Genomic DNA, 21,879 nt, shown 5'->3' with positions numbered 1-21,879 from the left:
CAAAGTGTTGTGACGTTTATTGTCATTAAGTATTTAATGACTGCCACCACATATCAGCTTAATGTACACTTACATATAATAGCATGTGCAGCTGGAGGGTTTATGAATAGACAGGTTTTTTGGGTGTGAAAAGACTAGTGACAATAGCAGTAGCAAGAGACAGAGAATACCACAGTTTTACACATGTTTACTGATTTAAGGAGGCTTGCTCGTGACACACCACACTATTCAGTTGCCACATATCCTTGCAACACCTGCAATAATGTTTCCGAGTCATCATCTGAAACACATTCTGCAATCCATGAAAAAAAAACACACTGGGTTGACAGAAAAAATTGTGGCTGTGCAGTGATGCATTGCAATTTTGTACTCTAAAGAATAAGTAGTTAACTGCAAATCAATGTTTCACGACGAAAATATTGTCGGAATGAAAACATGCTATTGACAAACACTCTTGGGAGAAATTTCATTGACTTATTTCAAAGAGCAGTGACATTTTCTCTGAGTTCGTTCATTTGTAATGCTTGACTTAATAGCTTGCATTGGAATGAGAAAGTTAAGTTTGTTGATGACCGCACAGGTAAAAGATTTATGAATCCACATGGTTGCCGAGTTTGTATTTGACAGAATAAATGGCAGGAGAGGTTGTCAAAGTTAGAAGGGGGTTTCTGGCAGCAACCAGAGATGTGTCTGCAGAAAACATAAACAGCTTGAATCCCATCTTGTCCTATATGCCCCAAACATGGACACATTAGAGTCAGTGAGTGATTTAGTTTTATGTTGCTTCTAGAACTATCCTAGTAATATCACAGCTGGGGACACAAGAAATGGGCTCCATACAGTGTACCCATGTGGTGAATCAAACCCAGGTCTTTGGCATGATGAGTGAACACTTTACCTACTAGACTAATTCACTGCCCCTTGAGGTACTGGATGGAGCTCAACAAAATTAATTTTAGAAGTCGATTTGTTGAAAACTGTATTTCGCTTGATACTGATGTGTTTTGTTTGATATTGTTGTTTAACTAATTTGATCATCTATTTTACTGTACAACCTTATTACTTTCCAATTATTCTGCCATAATTCTTTTGAACTGGTATTACAGATGTGTTTGAGTGTTTATACTGTTTGTAATGTATTTGGTACAGACGTCAGTTCTCTCCCATTGTAACTCTTCTAAACGCAAACAAAGTATTGAAATTATTTCTTCAATTCACTTAATCAGATTTTCAATAAAATGGAAGATTGCTGAGTATGACTTTAAACAACAAATAAAACAAATAACATTGAGATTGACATTTGAAATTAGAGAATTCAATTCATTTACACTAAGCGTTTGAACTGCTCCCTACTGTAACATTCATAGTGAGAGTAAATGGCTACTGATTTATTTACTTGGCTTTTCAGATGAGTTAAGTGTTTCACTGACAACAAAGTGAAGCAGATTCTAACTGACTTAACGACTACATGTGAACTTGGGACACAAAAGTCACTACAGACTGATTGAACCCAGTAACAGCCTTTTGGACAAAACCTTGTCAGTTAACCAACATCTGGTAATTGGCAGGGAGTTAATTATGCATGTTTTTTCACAAGTCAAAGATTGGCCCATCCTCATTGACACCAGGCAACATGGATAGATCAGAGACATGTAATCTAGTTGAACTTGGGGTCTGATTGTAATTGTATGTGAGACAAGGTCATTAAGAGGTCACTGGATTGAGAGGGTATGGCTAAAGGACTGATAGTGTGAGGCCATTGGATTGAGAGGGTGTGGCCATCCAATTGAGAAGGTGGGACCATTGAATCATATGGTGGCCACTGAACTGAGACTTAGTGGCCATTGGATTGAAAGTGTGAGTGGCCACTGAATTGAAAGTGGTGGAGACCTTCTAAGATGAAGAAGTAGGGTTGTACAGCAGAATCAAGTCTTCCCAACCCAGCCCTCCCTACTCCTACATTAAGTCCTCCCAGTCACACCCTACTCCACCCTTAACTCCTTCCCACCCCATTGTCTAGTCCTCTTACGTCCTCCAAACCGCACCCTTAAGTCCCAGAGAAACAGTCATGTATTTCTGAACAGAGACACTGTTGGCTTCAAAAACATGCCATGTATCTGCCGTTCTCATTCGCTCACATTGCTCCTCTGATTTGTGTGTCAGTATGTATATATATAAACCTTCCAGACAGCTGGCTAATGTTACCAACTCAAAATCAAATCATATTTGTTAGAAGCATCTTCCTTCGACACAGTAAAAGAAGCTGGACGGTGACTGATGACTACACAGTCAGGGAGTGAATAACCATTACTGTTCATGTAATGAAATTTTACAATGTGAGGAAATATGATCTATCAGACCCAGAATAACTTGGTTATGATGTTCTAAATGATGAATACCAAAACACAAACTATATATATAATATTACATGGCGCAGTAGGTGCAACCTGTTTTTCTAGGGTGCAAAAAGGTTGATACCTAATGGTGCATCTCAAAACTTAAAGTTGCACCTTGTGCAACTAGGTGCCATTTTCTTACACATGTTGGTTTTGTACCACTCAAAGAAAACAGACAAGAATGGAAAAACAATATAAAATGTCTGTGTACTTCAGATATGATATGTGTTCTGTGAAGGATGTGTGTGTGAGAGGAAGTGTCTTCGGAAGCTGTGAAATAACTATGTCTGGGTGGGGTCGACGGAAGCCTCTTGGGGGCATTCATTTTCACATTTTTACTTGAAATATCAACTTTTCTGCAAATTACAAGATTAGAACTGAAAATGTCAATCTATTTTGGGGTCGACGGAAGTCTCTTGGGGGCATTCATTTTCACATTTTTTACTTGAAATATTAACTTTTCAGCAAATTACAAGATCAGAACTGAAAATTTCAATCTATTTTGAAAATACAAGATCACTATCTTGAAATGTCAACCGTATATGTATCTTGAAATTTCACCGTAACAACTTGAGTTTTCAAGTTGTATCACAGAAATGCTATATCTTAATGAAGATTTATGGGGTGCATGGGGGGAGGGGGAGACACAAATTTACTGGACATTTTAGATTTCTGTGTGTCAGTGCTGTAACGATCTGCTCTAGATTCATCACAGATGCAGAAAAGGATGAAGTTAACTTCACACAGTAATAAACTTCATGCTCATAGTTTCTGTGACAATATTTGTGCCCACAAGACAGATACCATCAATCAGTATCATTGTTTTAAGGCAAAATCAATTTCAATTTCCTATTTGGGGCAGAGAATTGTACAACTGCACTAGAACAATCTGTGCAAAAACAAGTTATAAAACACCATCCTCTGTGACCAGTTTGATTGATAGAGAATTGATTCTGTTAGCTTTTCTAATTTATGTCTCTTTTTCATGGTCGATGCATTCACCACACACTCTGTTTTGTATGAATTGTTAAATGAGCAGATTGGCTATTTCGAAGAATTTTATGGCTTTGAATCTGATTTGTTCAATTGGCGTTGATTTAATCTTCTGCTTTTCCCGCTGGGATTATGGTTCACCTATTCTGTGTATATTGACTGATTGACTGATTGGTTTGCCAATAATCTAACTTCATTGATCCTGATAATTATACAACACTTGTCAGGGACATGGTCTCATTTATTATGCATGTTCAGGGCCAGCTTTCTTTATTTCTTGACCCTAAATGAGAATTGTAATCAAACATTTGCACAAGGAAATCATTTGATACTTCAAGGCTATGTATTTATTGATTGAAAAATAATCCAGCATCTGAGCTCTAGGACTGAATTCATGAAGCATTCAATACAACATTGGCATGAAAAATAAAGCTATGATATGACTAAATCCTATGACTGCTTTGTTGATTAGGACCTAGTGTTCTTTGTATGCCTTCCCTAAACAATACTGATCAATGATCTGTTTTGGATTATTGCATATATTGTGATTCATCAACATCAATATTGATAATACAATTTAAGTTTCACTTCCTATTTTGAAGTGAAATAGGCAAAACCTGTTAAGATCCTGGTTAGAATTGGTCTTAAGCAAGTAATGTTTGTAATAAAAGGTGACTAACAGGATTGAGTGGTCAGGCTCACTGACATCACTGACTCATTGTATCTCAATTGCATAGATTGATGCTCATGCTGCTGATCACTGGAATATCTGGTCATCACTCCTCACATCTGGGGACATCAGAAATGGGCTTCATATGTGGGGAATTCAACCAGGGTCATGATGAGTGAACGCTCTAACCACTTGGTTACCATGCCATCCCTATCTTAAGAGCGTCACTGTACAGGTTAACAAAGGTCTAACTCCAAACCTACTGCTTAGGAACAGGCCATGAAATAGGCCTTGTTTCCTTCTTGGAGTGAGTGTGTGAATACGTTTAGTTTTACATCAATTTTAGCAATATTCAAGCAACATGCAATGGACTTCAAACCCTATGCCAAAGTGGGGTATTGAACCCAGTGTAACAGGCTCGAGTATACCCCTGTCCCAGACTATATTCACGGTTAAATTCGGCTAGCTCAGACTATACCCCAAGTATAATCTGTGCCAGCCTTGTGTACACCCTCTCATTTATTCTTAACTAGGCCATAGTATACCACCCCCAACTCCCGTTAGATTATACCCCTACAAAAAAGTAGTGATTAAGGACACTACTATAATTTCATTTTGCTTTGCTTACAAATGGTCCAATACATTTATCAGGTACAAAGCATCTGGGTTTTCAAGCTGAAGCAGGCAGGGTATGTCAGCCATCCCATTGACTGACGAACTGCAGTATAAACGTCATGTGTCACCTGGGGTTATTGTGGGCTCATACACCAGGTCTTCAGCATGATATGCAAATGTTTTAAGCACTAGACTACCCTGAATCCCCCTTTTTGGAATGGACTTGAAACAACACCCCAGCGTACAGTTTTGAAACTCACCATGCACATGAACAATCTCCCATGCTCCTCAGATATGTCAAAGCCATTGTGTCTTAAGGGTGATGAGTGCATGCTTAACTAAAATGGAACACCTGCCACCTCACAGTTCTCAAAGACGCAACATACAACAACTCCCTCTCCTGCTCAGTAGGCATCTTAAAGCCAATGGTAACTTCAAGTGACAAGGGAATCCTTAAAACACAAACTACTTAAGTCCTTCCAACCCCATCTTTAAGTCCTCCCAAACCCACTTTCAAGTCATTTCAAACCCACTCTCAAGTCCTCCCTACCCACTCTCAAGTCCTCCCTACCCTCTCTCAAGTCCTCACAACCCCATCCTCAAGTTCCTGTGAGAGTCATGTATCCCTGAACAGAGACACTGTCAGCTTAAAAAAACATGCCATACATCTTCTGTTCTCATTCGGTAACATTGCTTCTCTGCATTCTGTGTCAGTCTGGATGTATATACATATATAAACTTTCTAGACAGCTGTGCACACTGACCTTGTCTCCTTCTCGGAGGGGGTTTCACAGCTGCTCGCGATGCTGGAGTCTTCCGACTCCAGGGAGTTGAAACTTTTACAGTTACTTTCTCGTAACCGTCGCTCCTCCCACTGCGCCCGGCCTTCGTCCGCAGCACGACGCTTCAGCTCCTCAATACGCTTACGTTCCTGGTCGATTATTATGTTCCCTGTTGAAGAACAAGAACATGTTACTGAAATCTTGAGGCAACTAAGAAGCATTTTTGCTTTTGGAAATATGGCAATTCTGTGTTTTGGAAATGATGTATGTAACTCACTGAAACTGTTCCAGTGTCTGACGATGAACATATTTCCTTTAAATAGAAAGGTTTCTTTTGAAAATTTCGCAAAATTTAAGAGGGTAACAGTCTGAGAGTTTTCCTTTGGGGAACATAAACATTTCAGCAGTTTTGTAATTTACATCAATACATACAGTTCTACTCATATGGGAGATATTTTCTTTTTTGTTGTTGTTTAACAGCATTCCTCCTCTATTACACTGGTATCTGTTATCAAGATTTGACCATTTGACCAGACAATCCTTTGACTCATATCATATCATATCATATCAATTTTACATGCTTGCTTCCATGGTGTTTGTTTTGTTTTTTGTGTAACATCACAATCATCAATTTTCCAGCATTGTGGTGACATTCCTCAAACAGTCAAGTCTGGACTGGAAAATCCAGTGACTGATATCATGAGCATCAATATTAGCCTGACTTTCTTGTCCCGGTTTTACAAAGCTAATTTGGCACTACCACTGTCTAGGTTTAAGTAACAGTACAGGAGGTTAATGATGGTCGTAGTGCTACAAAAGCTTTGTGAAATGGGGCCTGTGTTCCATGTCCAGTGATTTACCTGGTTTACCAGGCTTGAGGTCCAGGGGAACATACTTTATTACCCCGAATTCCCAATTACTGCTTTAGCATATGTACTGGAAATTCAATCCTCTCTTCAGTGGGTGCGAAAAGTGAGTTTAAATTATTGATGCTTTTAGCAATGTTTTAGCAAACTGATGGCAAGGGACACGAGAAATGGGCATCAGACACTGTACCCATGTGGGAAATTGAACCTGGGTCTTCAGTGACAAGCCAATGACTTAAATCACTAGGCTACACACCACCCCTATCTTCACTTCAGAAAAAGCACCATGTATTTGAGGCCATAGAATAGGTTCATGATTCATTCATTTCAATGAAGAAATTTTAGTTTTCGGAAGAAGAAGATATGACATTGTTAAAACAATTAATGAACAAGCAAACAACAAAGGATCTTGACAAATCAGTGAATCAAAATAACCAACAAACAGCATTTTTATCGCACCATTCAACTCAGTGGTCAAGAGAAGCCTTGAAGAGTTATCCCCCTTTCCATGTCTACTATGTGTAAAATTTGAGAGAACCAACTGAACTTTGCCACATTTCTGCTAAACACTTTCGGCCACCATGGAGATTAGATTATAGTTTCATTAAGCAGTATTAATGTGTACCCAGGACAAAATGTGTAAATTGCAACCTTAGTTCTAACAATGGCTACTAATAGGGGTATGATTAACAGCCATTGCTATACTTGTTTTAGGCCATCCTCTGCAGTTTCCCCGCTAAGTGATGGTGGTCTGCAAATAATCAAGTTTGGAAAGGCTATCCTGTGATTGACATCATGAACATCGACCTATGCAATTGGATACAATGACATGTGTCAACCAAATCACGAGCCTGACCACCAGATTCCAGTTGTTGCCTGTTTCAAGCATGGGCTGTTTAAACCAGTTCCATCCTGAATGGTAACAAGCAGCCATTACAGTCACACTGTTTGTTCTATTACATATATCAAAGAGAAAAGGTACAATAGCAGCTTTGTCAAGAAACGAAACACTCGTAATCTCTCACTACTGCATGGCATTGTAATAAACAACACATAGAACATTAAACAAGGTAAAAGATCATCAATGATGTTTACTGACAATACAATATTTATGCCAACAATCAAAAGTTAAATTTCCCTGAGGCATATCCTTGAGTGTGTGTAGTATCAATAACATTACTTCTGTTCATCAAAGACTTGGTGATGGTTGAACTGGTCACTGAATGAATAAATGAAATTTATTGGCTTGACCGTTGAGGTCACTTGAGGCTGGTGGAGTACCACACTCCAACAATTCAGTAGGAAGGTCATCATGGGTGAAGTGTGAGATGTGTTAGGTTCCAACCCCTTGTGTAGATTCTAGTTGAAATATGCAAAATGAACCAGTTGTGTCTAGCTAAAATCTGTCATTTTGAGTTCCTAATGACCATCATTCAGAAATTCAAAACTGTCAATAACCCTGTTCACCATCAGACCTATCTGTGTGCTGTTTGATGAATAAATGTTTAAGGGTTTTAAAATTTCGTTCCAAAAAAGAGCACCAAGACCAATTTCAGTTGGAGTCAACCCTTCAACACTTCAATCCTAACTTTATCTCAAAATGCGTGAATCCTTGCCTGATCTCAAAACACTTCAAACCTTACATAATCTCTAAACACTTCAATCTTTGATCTTAAAATACTTAAAGCCTTATACTTGATCTCAAAATACTTCAATCCTTATTTGATCACAAAACACTTCAAACCTTACCTAATCTCAAAATACTTCAACCTTCACTTGATCTCAAATCACTTCAATCCTTACCTGATCTGACATTTCAATCATTACTTGATTTCAAAACAGCTTACCTTGTTGTTCCAAGAAAAGGGATCGGTTTCTTTCAATATCCTCCAATGTTGCAGACTTTTTCCGTTCGTGATCTACAGGAATGTCACTCCGAGACAACTTCCGCACAGGACTTTCCAGGTAGTCTCTCCTTCGGAATGAAGTCTCCTAAAGGAGAAAAAAACCCATAAAATCATTTTAAAAATGACAATGCTCAAGTGCACAAAAACTGTATCAGATTTAAGGAAACAGCAGAAGAATATTTTCAAAAAGATAAAACCAAGAAATGTTTAAAATGCACTTGCTTACAATGTGTGCAGAGCAAATTTATACCATTCTGGCACAATATTCGAACAACTTTAGAAAGTCTTGTGCATCAAAACAAATATATATACTAATGGAAATGAATAAGAGAACGCCTAAAAGTACAGATGTTTCTTCATTCTCTTCCAGAATTTCACCAACAGTGCACTAAGTAGTTTGTGAATAAACCTGGAAAAGACTAAATGAAACCTTATTTGTTTACATGAGCATAAATCAAGACTATCTTGCTTTACTAATTTCGGAATTTCTCTAATTACATCCAATTAAAACTACATATTCATAAAATTGGAAACTAACGTTATTCGGTTGATTAAATTTTGAATTGATCAAAATGTAATTGCAAATACTGTTACAAAAATTATGTTTGTTACTAAGGCAGAAAAATTCACTAAAAGATTTATTTAAAATTAAAAACCTTTAGAATATTGTGCCATGAAATTGTCCACATAGCAGGCCGACTACCATAACATGCATGAACACTGCTAGACAGAAACTGAAGGACACTCATGCAGGAGAAAAGTAAAACAGAATTCTGGTTTGGCATTCTTAACATTGTCCTAATCTACAGAGATCTCACAACAATCAATTTCACATTAGCTCTTTACATAATTAATTATCGCAGTGAGAAAGCAGATTTCACAACTTTCTTGTTTCATCATATAAGAGACAATATGTGAGAGTATTTGTTGTTTAGTATATTCAGCAATATTCCGGCTATATGTAGCCTGTCTCTAAATAATCAAATAATCAAGTGTGGACCTCACAATCCAGCAATTGATATATCATCAATCAACACAATCAGAATACCTTGATACACAGTCTGACCATCTGATCTATTTCAACACATTTGGCAACAACAACAGATTACTGGGAACTTATATTTTCACACAGAATTACCATAAGTTTAAAGATCCTTCGGAGATCCATGAAAACCTTTAGTTCAAATAATGACTTAGGGTGTCAGGTAATTTTAACCACTAGCAAGAAAGACACAGACTGTAACAGTAACAATTTTCACAAGTATGGGTTTTTGGTTTTGTTCGATGTTTAATGCCTTTCTCAGCAAGTATTACAGCTAAATGGCAGTCTGCAAATAAATGAGTAAAGACCACACAATCCGGTGATCAACAGCATGAGCATCGACCTATGCAACAGGGATAAGACAACATGTGTCCATGAAGTCAGCAAGCTTGACCACCCAATTCCATCAGGCACCTCTTACAACAAGCTTGAGTTACTGAAGATCATCTTAAACTTGGATCTTCGTGGATCTTGCCTCTTACGACAAGCATGTGTTACTGAAGACCAGTTATAACCTGGATCTTCATGGTTTCATGAACATGCAACACTGTGGAACCACTCTGATCCTGCTTCTTAAACACAACTTTTAAGGCGTGTATTCTGTAGACTAGACTACTAACAACCTTATTTAAATGAAACCAAGAGTACTGAAACAGTGTGTGGTGTTTGTTGTAAATGAAATGTGCACAAATGAAATGAAGGGTCTCAAAGAACAAACTGAATCATTACCTGGAAACATTAGTAGCACTGAGCAAAAAAGTCGAAATATTTTCAAGTCCACACCAATTTTGTTTTCAAAATAATATAGTTTACAAACCTATTGACATAAATATATTTAGAGTTTTCTAAGAAAGATGTCAATAAAGTGTGGTTACTCATACTCATGGTAAGGTTAGAATTTTGCATGTAATGTAAGAAATTACTATCAGGAAATACTGACATTCTTGGGAAGCATTACTCAGTAAATGATCTTTGCTGAACTTAAAACAATTCTTTTATTTTTCAAATTAGTCCAGGACATTTTAGTCCAAGTCTAAACTTCCACGATTTCACGGCTTCTGAGTGAAAAAAGTACATGTTTTAAAATGCCAAAGTACTGAAAACAAATTGATTATATCTATTTTCAGGGAAAAAATTTGATTCTAATGCTCATGATTTTGTATTTATAAAGCTCAGGATTCTTTTCATTTTACATAAATTTGAACAGTGTGAGCCGAAATACATTTTGTCAAAGATACTTTTTCAGATTATCTTATTTCAGCATCATTTCTCAGTCATTGCAACCCAACCAACCTGGAAATACCAAGATACAGAACAAAATATTTTTTATTGAAACCCATCCAACTAAAATATTTGCAAAAAAAAGTCATCAATCATTAAATAAAAGTGAGGCCCAGTAATTAAGACTTTGAGACCCTTGTTGTGATAACAAACATGTTGGGCAGTGTTTCCATGGTTACATGGTATACCTCTAGTTCTAGATCTGATAAGAAGGCACTAGAGTCTCCTGACTCATCTGGATCAGGCAGCGCCATCGAATGACACAGTGCCTGAATCTGCTGGTCAACTTCAGTCACTTTTGCTTTCTCCTGAAAATCAAATTCTTTCATTACCATGGTTACGGGATAATGGCAACGTCACATGATTTTTATGTCAGCAGTCACTGGCTGAAAGAGAATCTCATGTGAATTTTGAAAGTTTGGCCAAATTGAAATGAACATTTGAAAAATATTTTTTAAAAAACATTTAAAAACATTTAAAAAAACACTTAGCACAAGCCACTGACTTCACAAGGACATAAAAGGAAGCAAACACTAAACAAAAAAATTGAAAACACTGAAAAGACTTCGAACAATGCAAAGAAGAAAAAATGTTACCACACAAAGCAAAAGAATGTTGATGCAGACAAAAAACATGCAAGCTGCCATGGGTGCTAATGGGTGCATAATGACATCAACATAAAACTTGTAAAACTTGTAAAACATGAAAAACAAGAATAAGTGAATACTGTTTTATGCTACTTTAAGCACTGTTTCAGCTATGTCTCGCAGCCACTGAGTCAGGACTAGTAAAAGCAATGGTTGACAGTGTAATCAAAGACACAGGTTACCATGACACAGAATCAGGTCTCACAACCATCCCTGATTGCTTGTGAGTATCTGAATGTGTGGTTTCAGATTTGAAAACACCTTGGCAATGTTCTGATGTAGAAGTTGGTGCAGATGATGGTGTTGGTGTAGTCATAGCTAGAAACCAGGAGCTTACTCTGCCCTGAATTGCTCTGTTAACTTGCACACAGTTTGCTGTTTAACACAATACTCGGAGATATTCCAGCGATATGGCAGTGGTATGTACATAATCAGGCCTGAACCAGACAATCCAATGATCAACAGCAGAAGTCTGGCATTAACATTTGAGTGAAAATGATGATGATAAGCTATCACAATCCTGTGTCTCATGAACCAATCTTTCTGGTTTTCCATAACCTGCATTGCTGCATATGAAGAATTGGTCTTCAGCAACTCATGTTTGTCCTAACAGGCAACTAACGGGATCGGGTAGTCAGGCTCGCTGACTTGGTTGATACGTGTCACCTGATTCTTTACAGACTGGAACCATTTAGCTGGAATATTCCCGAGTACGGCATGAAACAACAAACACAGCATCATTGGTACTGAGCCTTATTCTGTTCGACCCAATGTATTACACAACAGAAAGCGGATTGTTTGTTGTAACAAATTTCTCTATTGATTGTTGGTTCAAACTTCCTTGTCCTACCTTTCTGAAGAGGTCGACCAGTTGGAGGCGATCCTTCTCCAGACCTTCAAGGTCATTCTTGACCACACTGATCATCTCTTTCTGTTGAAGGTCAATCTCTTGGAGTCGTTCCTAAAACCAATTTCTGCAGATTAAAACATAACCCGAACATGGCACCTTTGTGGCATCTAGAACAATGATATTATGGCTTACAGAGCAATGACAATAGATGACAAAGTTTCCTTTGGACACAAAATACCAAATACAGACGTACCTCCCTTGCCTTGTATTTCTTTAGAAGAATGTTTTTGTCTTGTACAACTTGGTCATTTAAGTGTTCCTTCTGTTCCTCGAACCGACTCTCTCTCTGTAGAAAGAAAAAGGTAAAACTCAGTCTTCCATGATGTCTAATGATTTGACACATGTTTAAAACAGATTCATTCTAACATCAGTTATGCTAATGCCACTTTCATAACAAAACACCAGAATTTTAAAATTATAACACATCTGCAAAGTGGGACTAGGAATGGGCACTAAACTGGCACTGAACATTGTTCCGATTCTTCAGGTCAGGTCAACTCACCTCAAACTGTTGGAACTTCAAGTCAGAACTCACCACAAAAGACTTCTGGAGCTCTGGATGAGAACTCATCTCAAACTGCCATAACTCCAGATCAGAACTCACCTCAAACTGCTGGAACTCGAGGTCATCATAGATCCTCCGTTGGTTGTCGAGGACCTCTTGCTCCAGTTGGTACTTCTCTTGCAACGTCTCCTCCTCCTCGGTTGCCTCACAACTCTCCAGCTGTTGCTCCGTCTCGTAATGCTTCTCCTCCAGCTCACGCAGCTTGCTTCGCTCCTGCTCCAGGATCTGCAGCTCCTGAACAGTGAGTGAGTTTGTTCAGTTTTACGCTGCTTTGGCCAATATGCCAGTAGTATGGAGGGACAAATCATCTGCTTCATACATTGAAGCCATGTGGGGAATTGAACATGGGTCTTTGGTGTGACGAGCAAATGTTTTAAATACTAGGCTACCCTGCCATCCAGAGTGTGTGAGAGAGCAGTTCTATGAACAGTACATCAAGGAGACAAATGTCAGCTGGAGAAAATCCCAAATTGATATCATCAGTACAACTCAGTTGACACCAATCATCAGGGCATGGTGGATATTCTGAATGACAATTCATGTCATCGCCTCATGTTAAGCAAGTCATCATGTCTACAATAAATTGCCACTTATGACCAGAATAGGTTGCCAGGTGCAAAGATCCTTAAACACCAACAATTCTAAGATCCTGGCCAACGTACGAGACATACGTCTGCTTAGGAAATAACATCTGACGTGACCGCCCCCAGGTCCACGCACTTTTCACGGTCATGTTCATCATTTGACCATGACATAATGATTATGATCATACTACTCCTAATTGGTACAAAACCTCTCGCAATTTTCACATCCATGCACTTATACAGTACTATGCAATCATATAGTTTATATATGCAAATAGAGACTAAGCTAAACACACGCATCAAGGACTAAATTGTGTTCAATACATATTCTCATCTTCTTCTTGAAATATAATACACCCCTACAGGCTGTTTGCAGTGAAAATGCACCAATGAGTTTCACCTTAAAGAAAAAAGTGAGTCAAATAAAGTTAAATTAAGATTGCGAATCCCTCACCAATTGAACATTTGAATCTCAGAATTTAGGATAAAAGTTGTTTTAAAAATGATTATTACAGATATCCAATATTTTTCTTAACAACCACAAATTGAGATAAGGAGGAATTATACTACATTCTTAACCACTGCCACTTGAGATAAATACATAAGTCATTCCTAATAACCAACCTTGAAGATAAGGAAAAATATGTATACAATCCATAAAACTGGGGACACGAAAAGAAAATAGGTTCTTAACATTTACCTCTACAGATAAGGAAAGAATATTTCAAGGCATAAACATCACCCAAGACTAAAACTTCTAGATCACACACACTTATTTCATGCATCAATACCAGCACAACCAACAGATGTTTGTAAAACAGCTTCATTAGATGTAATCACTTCTCAAAAAAATAGTTTCTGTTTATTTTAGATACAGCTTGAGTCAGACACCACACCCAGCTTTAACAATGTGGGCCACTTAACACACATTTCTTCTTGCACTTGATTATTCTACACATAAACATTAGACACTGGGGTTGGCAGGGGTCAGTGGTTTGTTGGGAGGGAGGTAACACCCTGTCCTCTTCAATTAAAATTAAATGAATATTTTTTTATTTGATCATGACTGCAATCTCATTATAACATTATACATCATAACAAATGGACGCTAACACAAAGAGATATGTGTCATATTTTACGTAAGTCTTTAACGAGAGAATTTGTTTTCAACAAAATAATCAGGATCACTGTGGCCATGAACTTAACCAGAGAGACCTATGATGAAAAGGTACTTATCTTTCTTGACCCTATACTACTGTATTCTTTTACATCAATATTGCAGCTTCATGATGGAAGCCAGAGTTTGAACACAAACTAAGGTCATTAAGAACAATGAGAAGTCGTACAACTTGGAACATACACCAGCTATATGACATCAGTCTGTAAATTATCGTGCCTGGATCAGACAATCCAGCGATCAACAGTATGAGGATCAACCCATGCAATTGGGATACAATGACATGTGTCAACCAAGGCATCAAGTCTGACCATCTGATCCCTTTAGTCGTCTCTTATGACAGGCATGTAATACTGAAGATCAATTCTAACCTTCATATTCACTTGTGAAGAGTACTATGAATTGATTAAAAACAATACCATCAGGGAAAGAAACCTTCGAAATTTTTCACTTGACCACACAACCAGTGATTGGACAATAATTTGTGGTCCTGCCTGTACTTCACTGATCAAAAATAACAATAATAAATTTACTTAACTATCAATACAAAATTCACTTTTCACTAGAACCACTACAAACCTATCATTTAGTGGTCCTCGTGAATTTTTTCCTAGCCAGGGACAACAGGTCCAGCTTAAATTTTGCACACTGAAAACATATTTATACACTTTAGGCTTGGAGGATTTGCTTGTTTTGTTGCTTATGGATCCATACACAACAATCAGAGCACCATCTGATGTCCAATGCATGCACTATATTTTCTGATGTCTTCCACACATGACATTAATGATCTATGACAAACAATTAAAGTTCATAAAGAAATATTTTTATAACAAAGAAGATCTATATTCTTTCAAACATGCTTTTACCTAAATGAATTAATTCGAAAGTTCAGTTTTGCAAGATGCTGATTCACAATAACTTCACACATTTTCATGCACATCTTAACATCATATTTCTTGTCTTTCTAAAATAAATCAGTTTAAATTTGGCCCTTTGTTTACAAAAATCATAATGAAATTTAAATTATTATCATAACATGCATGTATTTTCATATGTATCTTTTAATATAATTTTCAACCCCTTTTTGACAAGAAAACTCTATCTAGGAGCCTTGAATTTCTTGAATGCGCAATCACAAGGGAGATAACTCATGCATACTTCATGCTGGATCAACCCATCAGCATAACCTACCCTCCTTTTTAGCTGAAACAAATAATCAATAAAAATCATAATAACAAACATCATTAATGATTGAGGCATTATGATATCAAGTAAATGGCGATGTTACATGACCCCTTTTGTTATCTTTGGACAGCTAACAGACAAATATTTAAGTTTGTTATGTTTTTTTATTTTCTACATGGCAATTTTCCAGCTTTATGACCACAGCCTGTAAATAATCTTGTCAGGAAAAATAAAGTGATTGATATCATGAGCATTGATCTTCACAATTGGGATATGACGATATGAAAGTCCCCCAAAAAGGGAAAAGGTAAAAAATGGTTCCCAAAGTAAGCTCACAAAAGAACAAAAATTATGCTAGAGAATAAACAAATGAAGTGAATGAATGAATGAATGAATGAATGAATGAATGAATGAATGAACGAACGAACTGTAAAAATAGGATTCAAAAGACAAATCCTTTACTTCATTATGATATGTGACCATGCTAAACATGATTGTAAAGAGACAATAAATTTCAGTTTCTTGAAAGAAGATTAACAAAATATACCGGTCTTTAATTCAAAACACCTAACAACAAAAGTCGGAGTGTTTTATATTGATAAAACATCATTGCCTCATACTGACAGAAATGTGTCATGAACTGGTGCAAGGAAATAGCTACTGTTAACATTTTGATGTTAGTGCCATGACAGTGTGTGAAAAAACCAGCAGACGTCATGTAACCATGCTGAAATGCACAACTCATACTCTGTGAGAAACAGCCAATGGTCCACTAGCCCCTGGGTAACAAAAATCCATTTGGACCAGTATATCTCCACAGATATACTGGCCTGACTTTCTAGTGAACTTACATCAGATGATTTTGTAAATATATAACTCTCTCCAGTTTGTCTAGCTATAACACTTATGAATCATGCCAGGTTATGACCTGATAAAACTGTTATCATATTAGCAGCTTAATGTTGAAACCCATGTCTTTCAGGCAAGAGAAATATTTTATGGGATAGTAACATTTAGGTATAGTTAGCCAGATTGGCTAGCAAAATTTGGAAACTATACCAGACACTGACTACACATGTATGTACATCAGTTATCCAAAACTCTGCCCTTTTCCTTAGAGAGATAATGTTTTCTCGGACAAACATTTCGACCAACTCATAATTATATGCAGTTTCATTTTTTTCTCTTAAGGTCATGGAAACTAATCAGAAGAGAAAAAAATGTCTCAAAACATGACTTGGAGAGAGAGAGAGAGAAGTACGTTTGTGACAAATTGTGATTTTAGATGTGTATAAAGTAAATTTATGACAACCACGCCATGTTGATGCATGATGCAGTGACTGAATCACTGTGATTTACTGAAGTAATGTATGATAATGACAACCTGATCCCCCAGGCCACGGACCAAGGCAAGACTGTATAAAGGTTGAATATTCATTTGAACAGGTTTCATTTAACACTGCACTCAACAACATTGCACTTACATGATGATGGCCTGTAAACAGTCGAATGGACCAGACAATCCAGTGATAAGGATCGATCTATACATTTTGGCAATGATAAAATGCTTCAAACAAGTTGACTAGCCTGACCACCCTATATTGTTAGTCACCTCTTATGACAGTCATGGGTTACTGAAGACACAATGCTAGGATGGACCTGTATCAAAGTCAAAGTGTCAAGTTCAAGGTAACTCCACCAACCTTCTCTCGCTGCAGGTTGGCTTGCTGGATGAGCTCAGCTTGCTGTCGTTTGAGGTTGTTGATCTTCTCCTGGTCACGCTGTAGCTGCTCCATCTCCATTTGGTGTTCCCCATCCAGCAGTGCCCTCTCCATCTCCAGCTGAAACATGGGACACAGATAGGTGAGACACGAGGTGAGATTAGGTGAAGAGAGATGGGGTGAGGTGGAGAAGGACCGGGAGGGATGGGGTGAGTAAAGGACACAGCAAAAGAGATGTGCTCAATTTAGGTACATTTGTGTCCTGAAAAATGGGACACAGACAGGTATGAGACAGGGTGAAGAGAGATGGTGAGGTAGAAAGATATCGGGTGGGGAGAGGTCGGGAGAGACAGGGCGAGTATAGCCGACCGCAAATGGAAAGATGAGCTCAATTTACATTTATGTCCTGAAACATGGGACACAAGTCTGACTTTGGGAGACGAGGTGAAGAAAAGTGCGGTAAGGTGGGGAGAGATGTGTTGAGATGGGGTGAGGTTGGGAGGATTCAGGAGAGATGGGGTCAGTAATGGAGAAAGCAAAGGGTGCTGAAGTGTATGATGGAGACAGGGACGAGGTAATCGAGGATTTGAGAAATATTATGTTTTCAGAGGTGATTTGTCGGGACAGAAAGAGCCAATAAAATGTGATCTGATGTGTTTTTCACAACAGCCATCCTATCCTGATCATCCTTCTACAAATTATGACTCAGCTCCACAGAAACCCAGGGAAGTGGCATCCCACCCGACAACCACTGCTGACAAGACTTACCTCCCTTATTGCTTCATTCTCCTGTGTCTCTATGTCCACAATCTGATGCTTGAGGAGAGAGATCTTCTGAAGCAGTTCAGTTTTGGTTTTCTTTAGTTTGCATAGTTGACCTTGAACTTCTGCTCCCTAAAATTGCACCAGAGATTGTCAAAAATATGTACAGTAGCTGAATTTGTTGCACAGGCGCAAGATCTCAGTATCCACTTTTACCTTTTCTGACATGAGAAAAATAACAATGCCAACTCAAGTGGCTACAATTTCCTCCCATAGATTCTACTGTTATTTGTCTGAAAACTTCTTCACATCAATCCCTTCAGACTTCCTTCTTTCTGACTTCTTCCCTCTTGTCATAACTGATCCTCTCTCATCACAATTGATCTCTCCTGACCTGTCGTCCCAACTCCTCCCTCTCATTATAGCTACTCCATTCTCATAACTCCTCTCCTCTCATCGTAATTCCTCCCCACTCATCACAACTCCTCCCCTCTCAGCATGACTCCTCTCCCGCTCAACATAACTCCTCCCCTCTCACCATGACTCCTCCCCTCTCATCATAACTCCTTCCCTCTCATCACAACTCCTCCCCTCTCACCATGACTCCTCTCCCTCACAACAACTCCTCCCTTCTAGTTACTTTTACTCTGACCATAAGTCACTTTTTCATCAAAACTCCTCAATCATGCCAACTCCTCCCATTTAAACGTCCTCTTTATTTTTAACTATTCCTCTCCCACTTGGACTTATCCCCTCATTTCCTCTCCACCCAGACTAAACCACTTTGATCAACAGCTGGCAGTGCCCTGGGACACACTCACCTCCTCCTTGGTGGTGGATTCACTAAACATGGTGGTCTGCATGGTGGGCGATGAGATGCTATTGGACTTCTTGGAGTTCCGACTTGGCTCAGTGTCACTGTTCACTGGGGTAGGTGTGCCCTCCTTCTGTGACGTCTCCCCAACTGAGCTCATGGACTCGGGGGACATATCTTTCACTGTTCGACTAGAGGAGGTTGAGGAGTGAGACTCCTTCTCAGAGTTCACAACATCGTCGTTCTCGTAAATATGCTCATCCATATGGTCTGAGAACTGGGCGTCAATGCGCACAGTGAACTGTCCCATGCTTGGAGAGTCAGGGTTGGACTCAAAGGAAGAATTGAGGATCTGTTGGATGGAATCTTGAGCTGATGCCGGTAGCCGCAAAGCTGATTCGTCAACTTGGAAACTGGATGAAGCTTGGTTCTTTGGTGATTCTTCCAACTGTGCGAGTGAAGACTTGTTCCCTTCTGGTGGAGGTCTACGTTTAATGGTGCCTGTTTCCTCTGAGCTGCCGCACACTTCCTCTTCTGAGTTGGAAGAGTTTGACTCACATTTACGCATTTGGAAACTAAAGAGACCGTCCTTGTGAGGGTTGTTTGGGGAGGACAGCATTAGAGATCCATTGGTTTTGATTTTGGTCATTGAACTTTTCCCATCAACACGATCTTTCCTATCATGCGTGTTGGCATCAGAACTGACTTCCAGGAAACCTGGAGGCAAGGGCTTCCGCTGGGCTGATATTTTGGTCTCTGGGGATTTTGGTTTAGAGGGTGACTGGGGGTCAATGCTTTGTTTCTCCTTTTCAATCTGCTGTTCATACTCCTCACACATTTTCAGAATGTCTTCCAAGCGTTGACGTTCCTGCTTTTCTAATGCCTGTTCCTTTTTCCGTTCCTCAACCTGTTCTTGGTGGCGGATTCTTAAATCCTTTTGACTAGCTGACAGTTCACAGATATCGAAATCTATGCCATCGAACGTATCCCGATGGCTACTGAGGTTAATATCATTCTTTTTATGAACTCGTCCATTTACAAGTGGTGTTATCTCCCTTGCCCCATTTTCCTCAACAGGAGGAGTGAAAACATGGGTTTGATTTTGTATTGGAGAGGTGATGACACCAGGAGAATGGGGAGACTGACCGATTCCTGATGAGGATGAGGCTCGTAGTGACCTTGAACTTCCTGAAGAGTCTGAGCTCCAACTGAGCGTGCTCACGCTAGTCAATGAGCTAGAACTTTTGGTGCTGCAAGTACTTGGGACTCTCTCAGAGCTTCCACCATGAAGAACACTCGCGGAAACACGCGTTGTGGCAGTGTCACGTGTAAATATCTTTTCACCAACGTGAGGGTGAGCTCCAGACCCGCTGTCACTTCCCGAAAACTCGTCTGACAAGCGAGGCCCGGGGCTCTTAGCAGAGGAGGTGGAGGATTTCCGTGAGATCATCTCAAACTTGGACACTTTTTGAAGGAAGTCGTCATTGTCTGTGCTGTCCCGAAAACTCCCGGCAGGGGATTTGAGAGCTGGGAGGCGACCATCGCCTGAGCCCCTTGAGGACCGAGACTCGGCCTCTTCTATCATATCCTTGTATTCCTTGCTGTTCTCAAGATCTGAAACACAAAAACAAGGACGTAATTATCAAGACTGACAAGAATTTGATAATCTCTGAATCGCAATGAAGCTCTTGTGTATGTGCTTTATGCACTCTAAGCACTGACTCAGTATTCACCTGACAAAGGAGTTAGAATTAGCTCTGAGTAAAGAGTAATGAGAAGTTATCCATAACTTCTGAAACCCAAAGAAAGGCTAATGCTGTGGTTCTTGACATACAAACTACATGAAAAATGCTACTATGAATAATTAAGTGTGAAACAAGTGTCATTGTGCATGCCTATAAAAGAAAGAGTAATCTTGGAGATATGCTCTGCTGAAACATATACTCTATGTAAAAGGTACCAGTTGACAAGCTAGACTTTTAGACTTTGTTTGCAGTTTAATGCCACACTCATCAATATTCCAGCTAAATGGTCCATACTTAGTTTTCCTATTCCAGAAAAACTCCTATCACATTTAGAGTGTCCAGGCACAGGTTACCCATGGATTTCTTTATAGCATATGTCATTTTACATCGCTGATCAGTATTTTTTGAGGCAATATGAAAAAACAAAACCATGCACACATGCATGCACACACACACATACTACTGAATATTGTTTGAAGTTTTCAACGGTCTATTATTTAAACATATACCAAAAAAACCCTGACTGATTCCTTTGCAAGAAACTTGAAAATTATAACAATAATTCGTTATTTTCCAAACCATACCTATGCTATCTCACCCCACCCCACCCCACCCTGATGCCCAACAGCCAGGTGGAGACAAACAACAACAAAAGTTCCAAAACACCGAACAGGACGAGCTATGCGGATAGCTGCATGTTGTAGACATTATCACTTTGCCTAACCATTGCAGGAATTCATTCCAATAGTTCTTAATAACATCACATTCCCATGGGAAGGGACTAATAGTTTCCTATTGCTCATTACAAAAAAAAACAAAGATCACTGGGCATAACTGAATTTAAATCAAAAAGTGTAATTAGTTAATATTTGGTTAATTATTCTATACTAAAACCAGCTGTACTGGTGAAACCAGTTGTACTGTACAACTAAAAACACTTCACTCCAAACCAGTTTTGGAGACTGAAGTTCCATCTTTTCCTGACCTTCAGTTTTAATATCAGAAGATATGAAAGAAAACTATACATGTTTAGAACCTTTCTCAACACTACATATTTTTTAAGAACACAATGGAAATTATCCACTGAAGCATTTGAGAGTGTATCTACTTCAAGATGAACTCACTGGTCTTTGTGTGTGATGAACTCACTGGTCTGTGTGTGTGAAAATAGTTTGTGAAGAAATAGCTAATAGATTTAGAGGGAGTGAGTGAGT

General features: G+C 38.7%; 1 protein-coding gene across 7 annotated transcripts in view; it reads right to left on the bottom strand.

Annotated features, from left to right (window-relative positions):
- LOC137291251 (pleckstrin homology-like domain family B member 3) overlaps positions 1-21,879 on the bottom strand; it is a 150,163-nt gene that overhangs the window by 27,974 nt on the left and 100,310 nt on the right. For 5 of the 7 annotated variants that reach the window (XM_067822555.1, XM_067822562.1, XM_067822581.1 and 2 more), the window contains 10 exons: positions 18,928-20,534; positions 18,113-18,238; positions 17,327-17,464; positions 15,630-15,641; positions 12,714-12,908; positions 12,303-12,395; positions 12,050-12,160; positions 10,741-10,860; positions 8,170-8,314; positions 5,439-5,625 (listed from right to left, as the gene is read on the bottom strand). In XM_067822555.1, coding sequence (XP_067678656.1) covers positions 5,439-5,625; positions 8,170-8,314; positions 10,741-10,860; positions 12,050-12,160; positions 12,303-12,395; positions 12,714-12,908; positions 15,630-15,641; positions 17,327-17,464; positions 18,113-18,238; positions 18,928-20,534 — 2,734 coding nt within the window. The remainder of the gene's footprint in view (positions 1-5,438; positions 5,626-8,169; positions 8,315-10,740; positions 10,861-12,049; positions 12,161-12,302; positions 12,396-12,713; positions 12,909-15,629; positions 15,642-17,326; positions 17,465-18,112; positions 18,239-18,927; positions 20,535-21,879) is intronic. The other 2 variants (XM_067822576.1, XM_067822569.1) reach the window with 2 other exon arrangements.

The sequence above is a fragment of the Haliotis asinina genome, chromosome 1 (genome assembly GCF_037392515.1).
Source record: "Haliotis asinina isolate JCU_RB_2024 chromosome 1, JCU_Hal_asi_v2, whole genome shotgun sequence".
Lineage (NCBI taxonomy): Eukaryota > Metazoa > Mollusca > Gastropoda > Lepetellida > Haliotidae > Haliotis > Haliotis asinina.
Note: the sequence above shows the minus strand (reverse complement) of the source record. Positions and strands in the feature narration are given on the sequence as shown.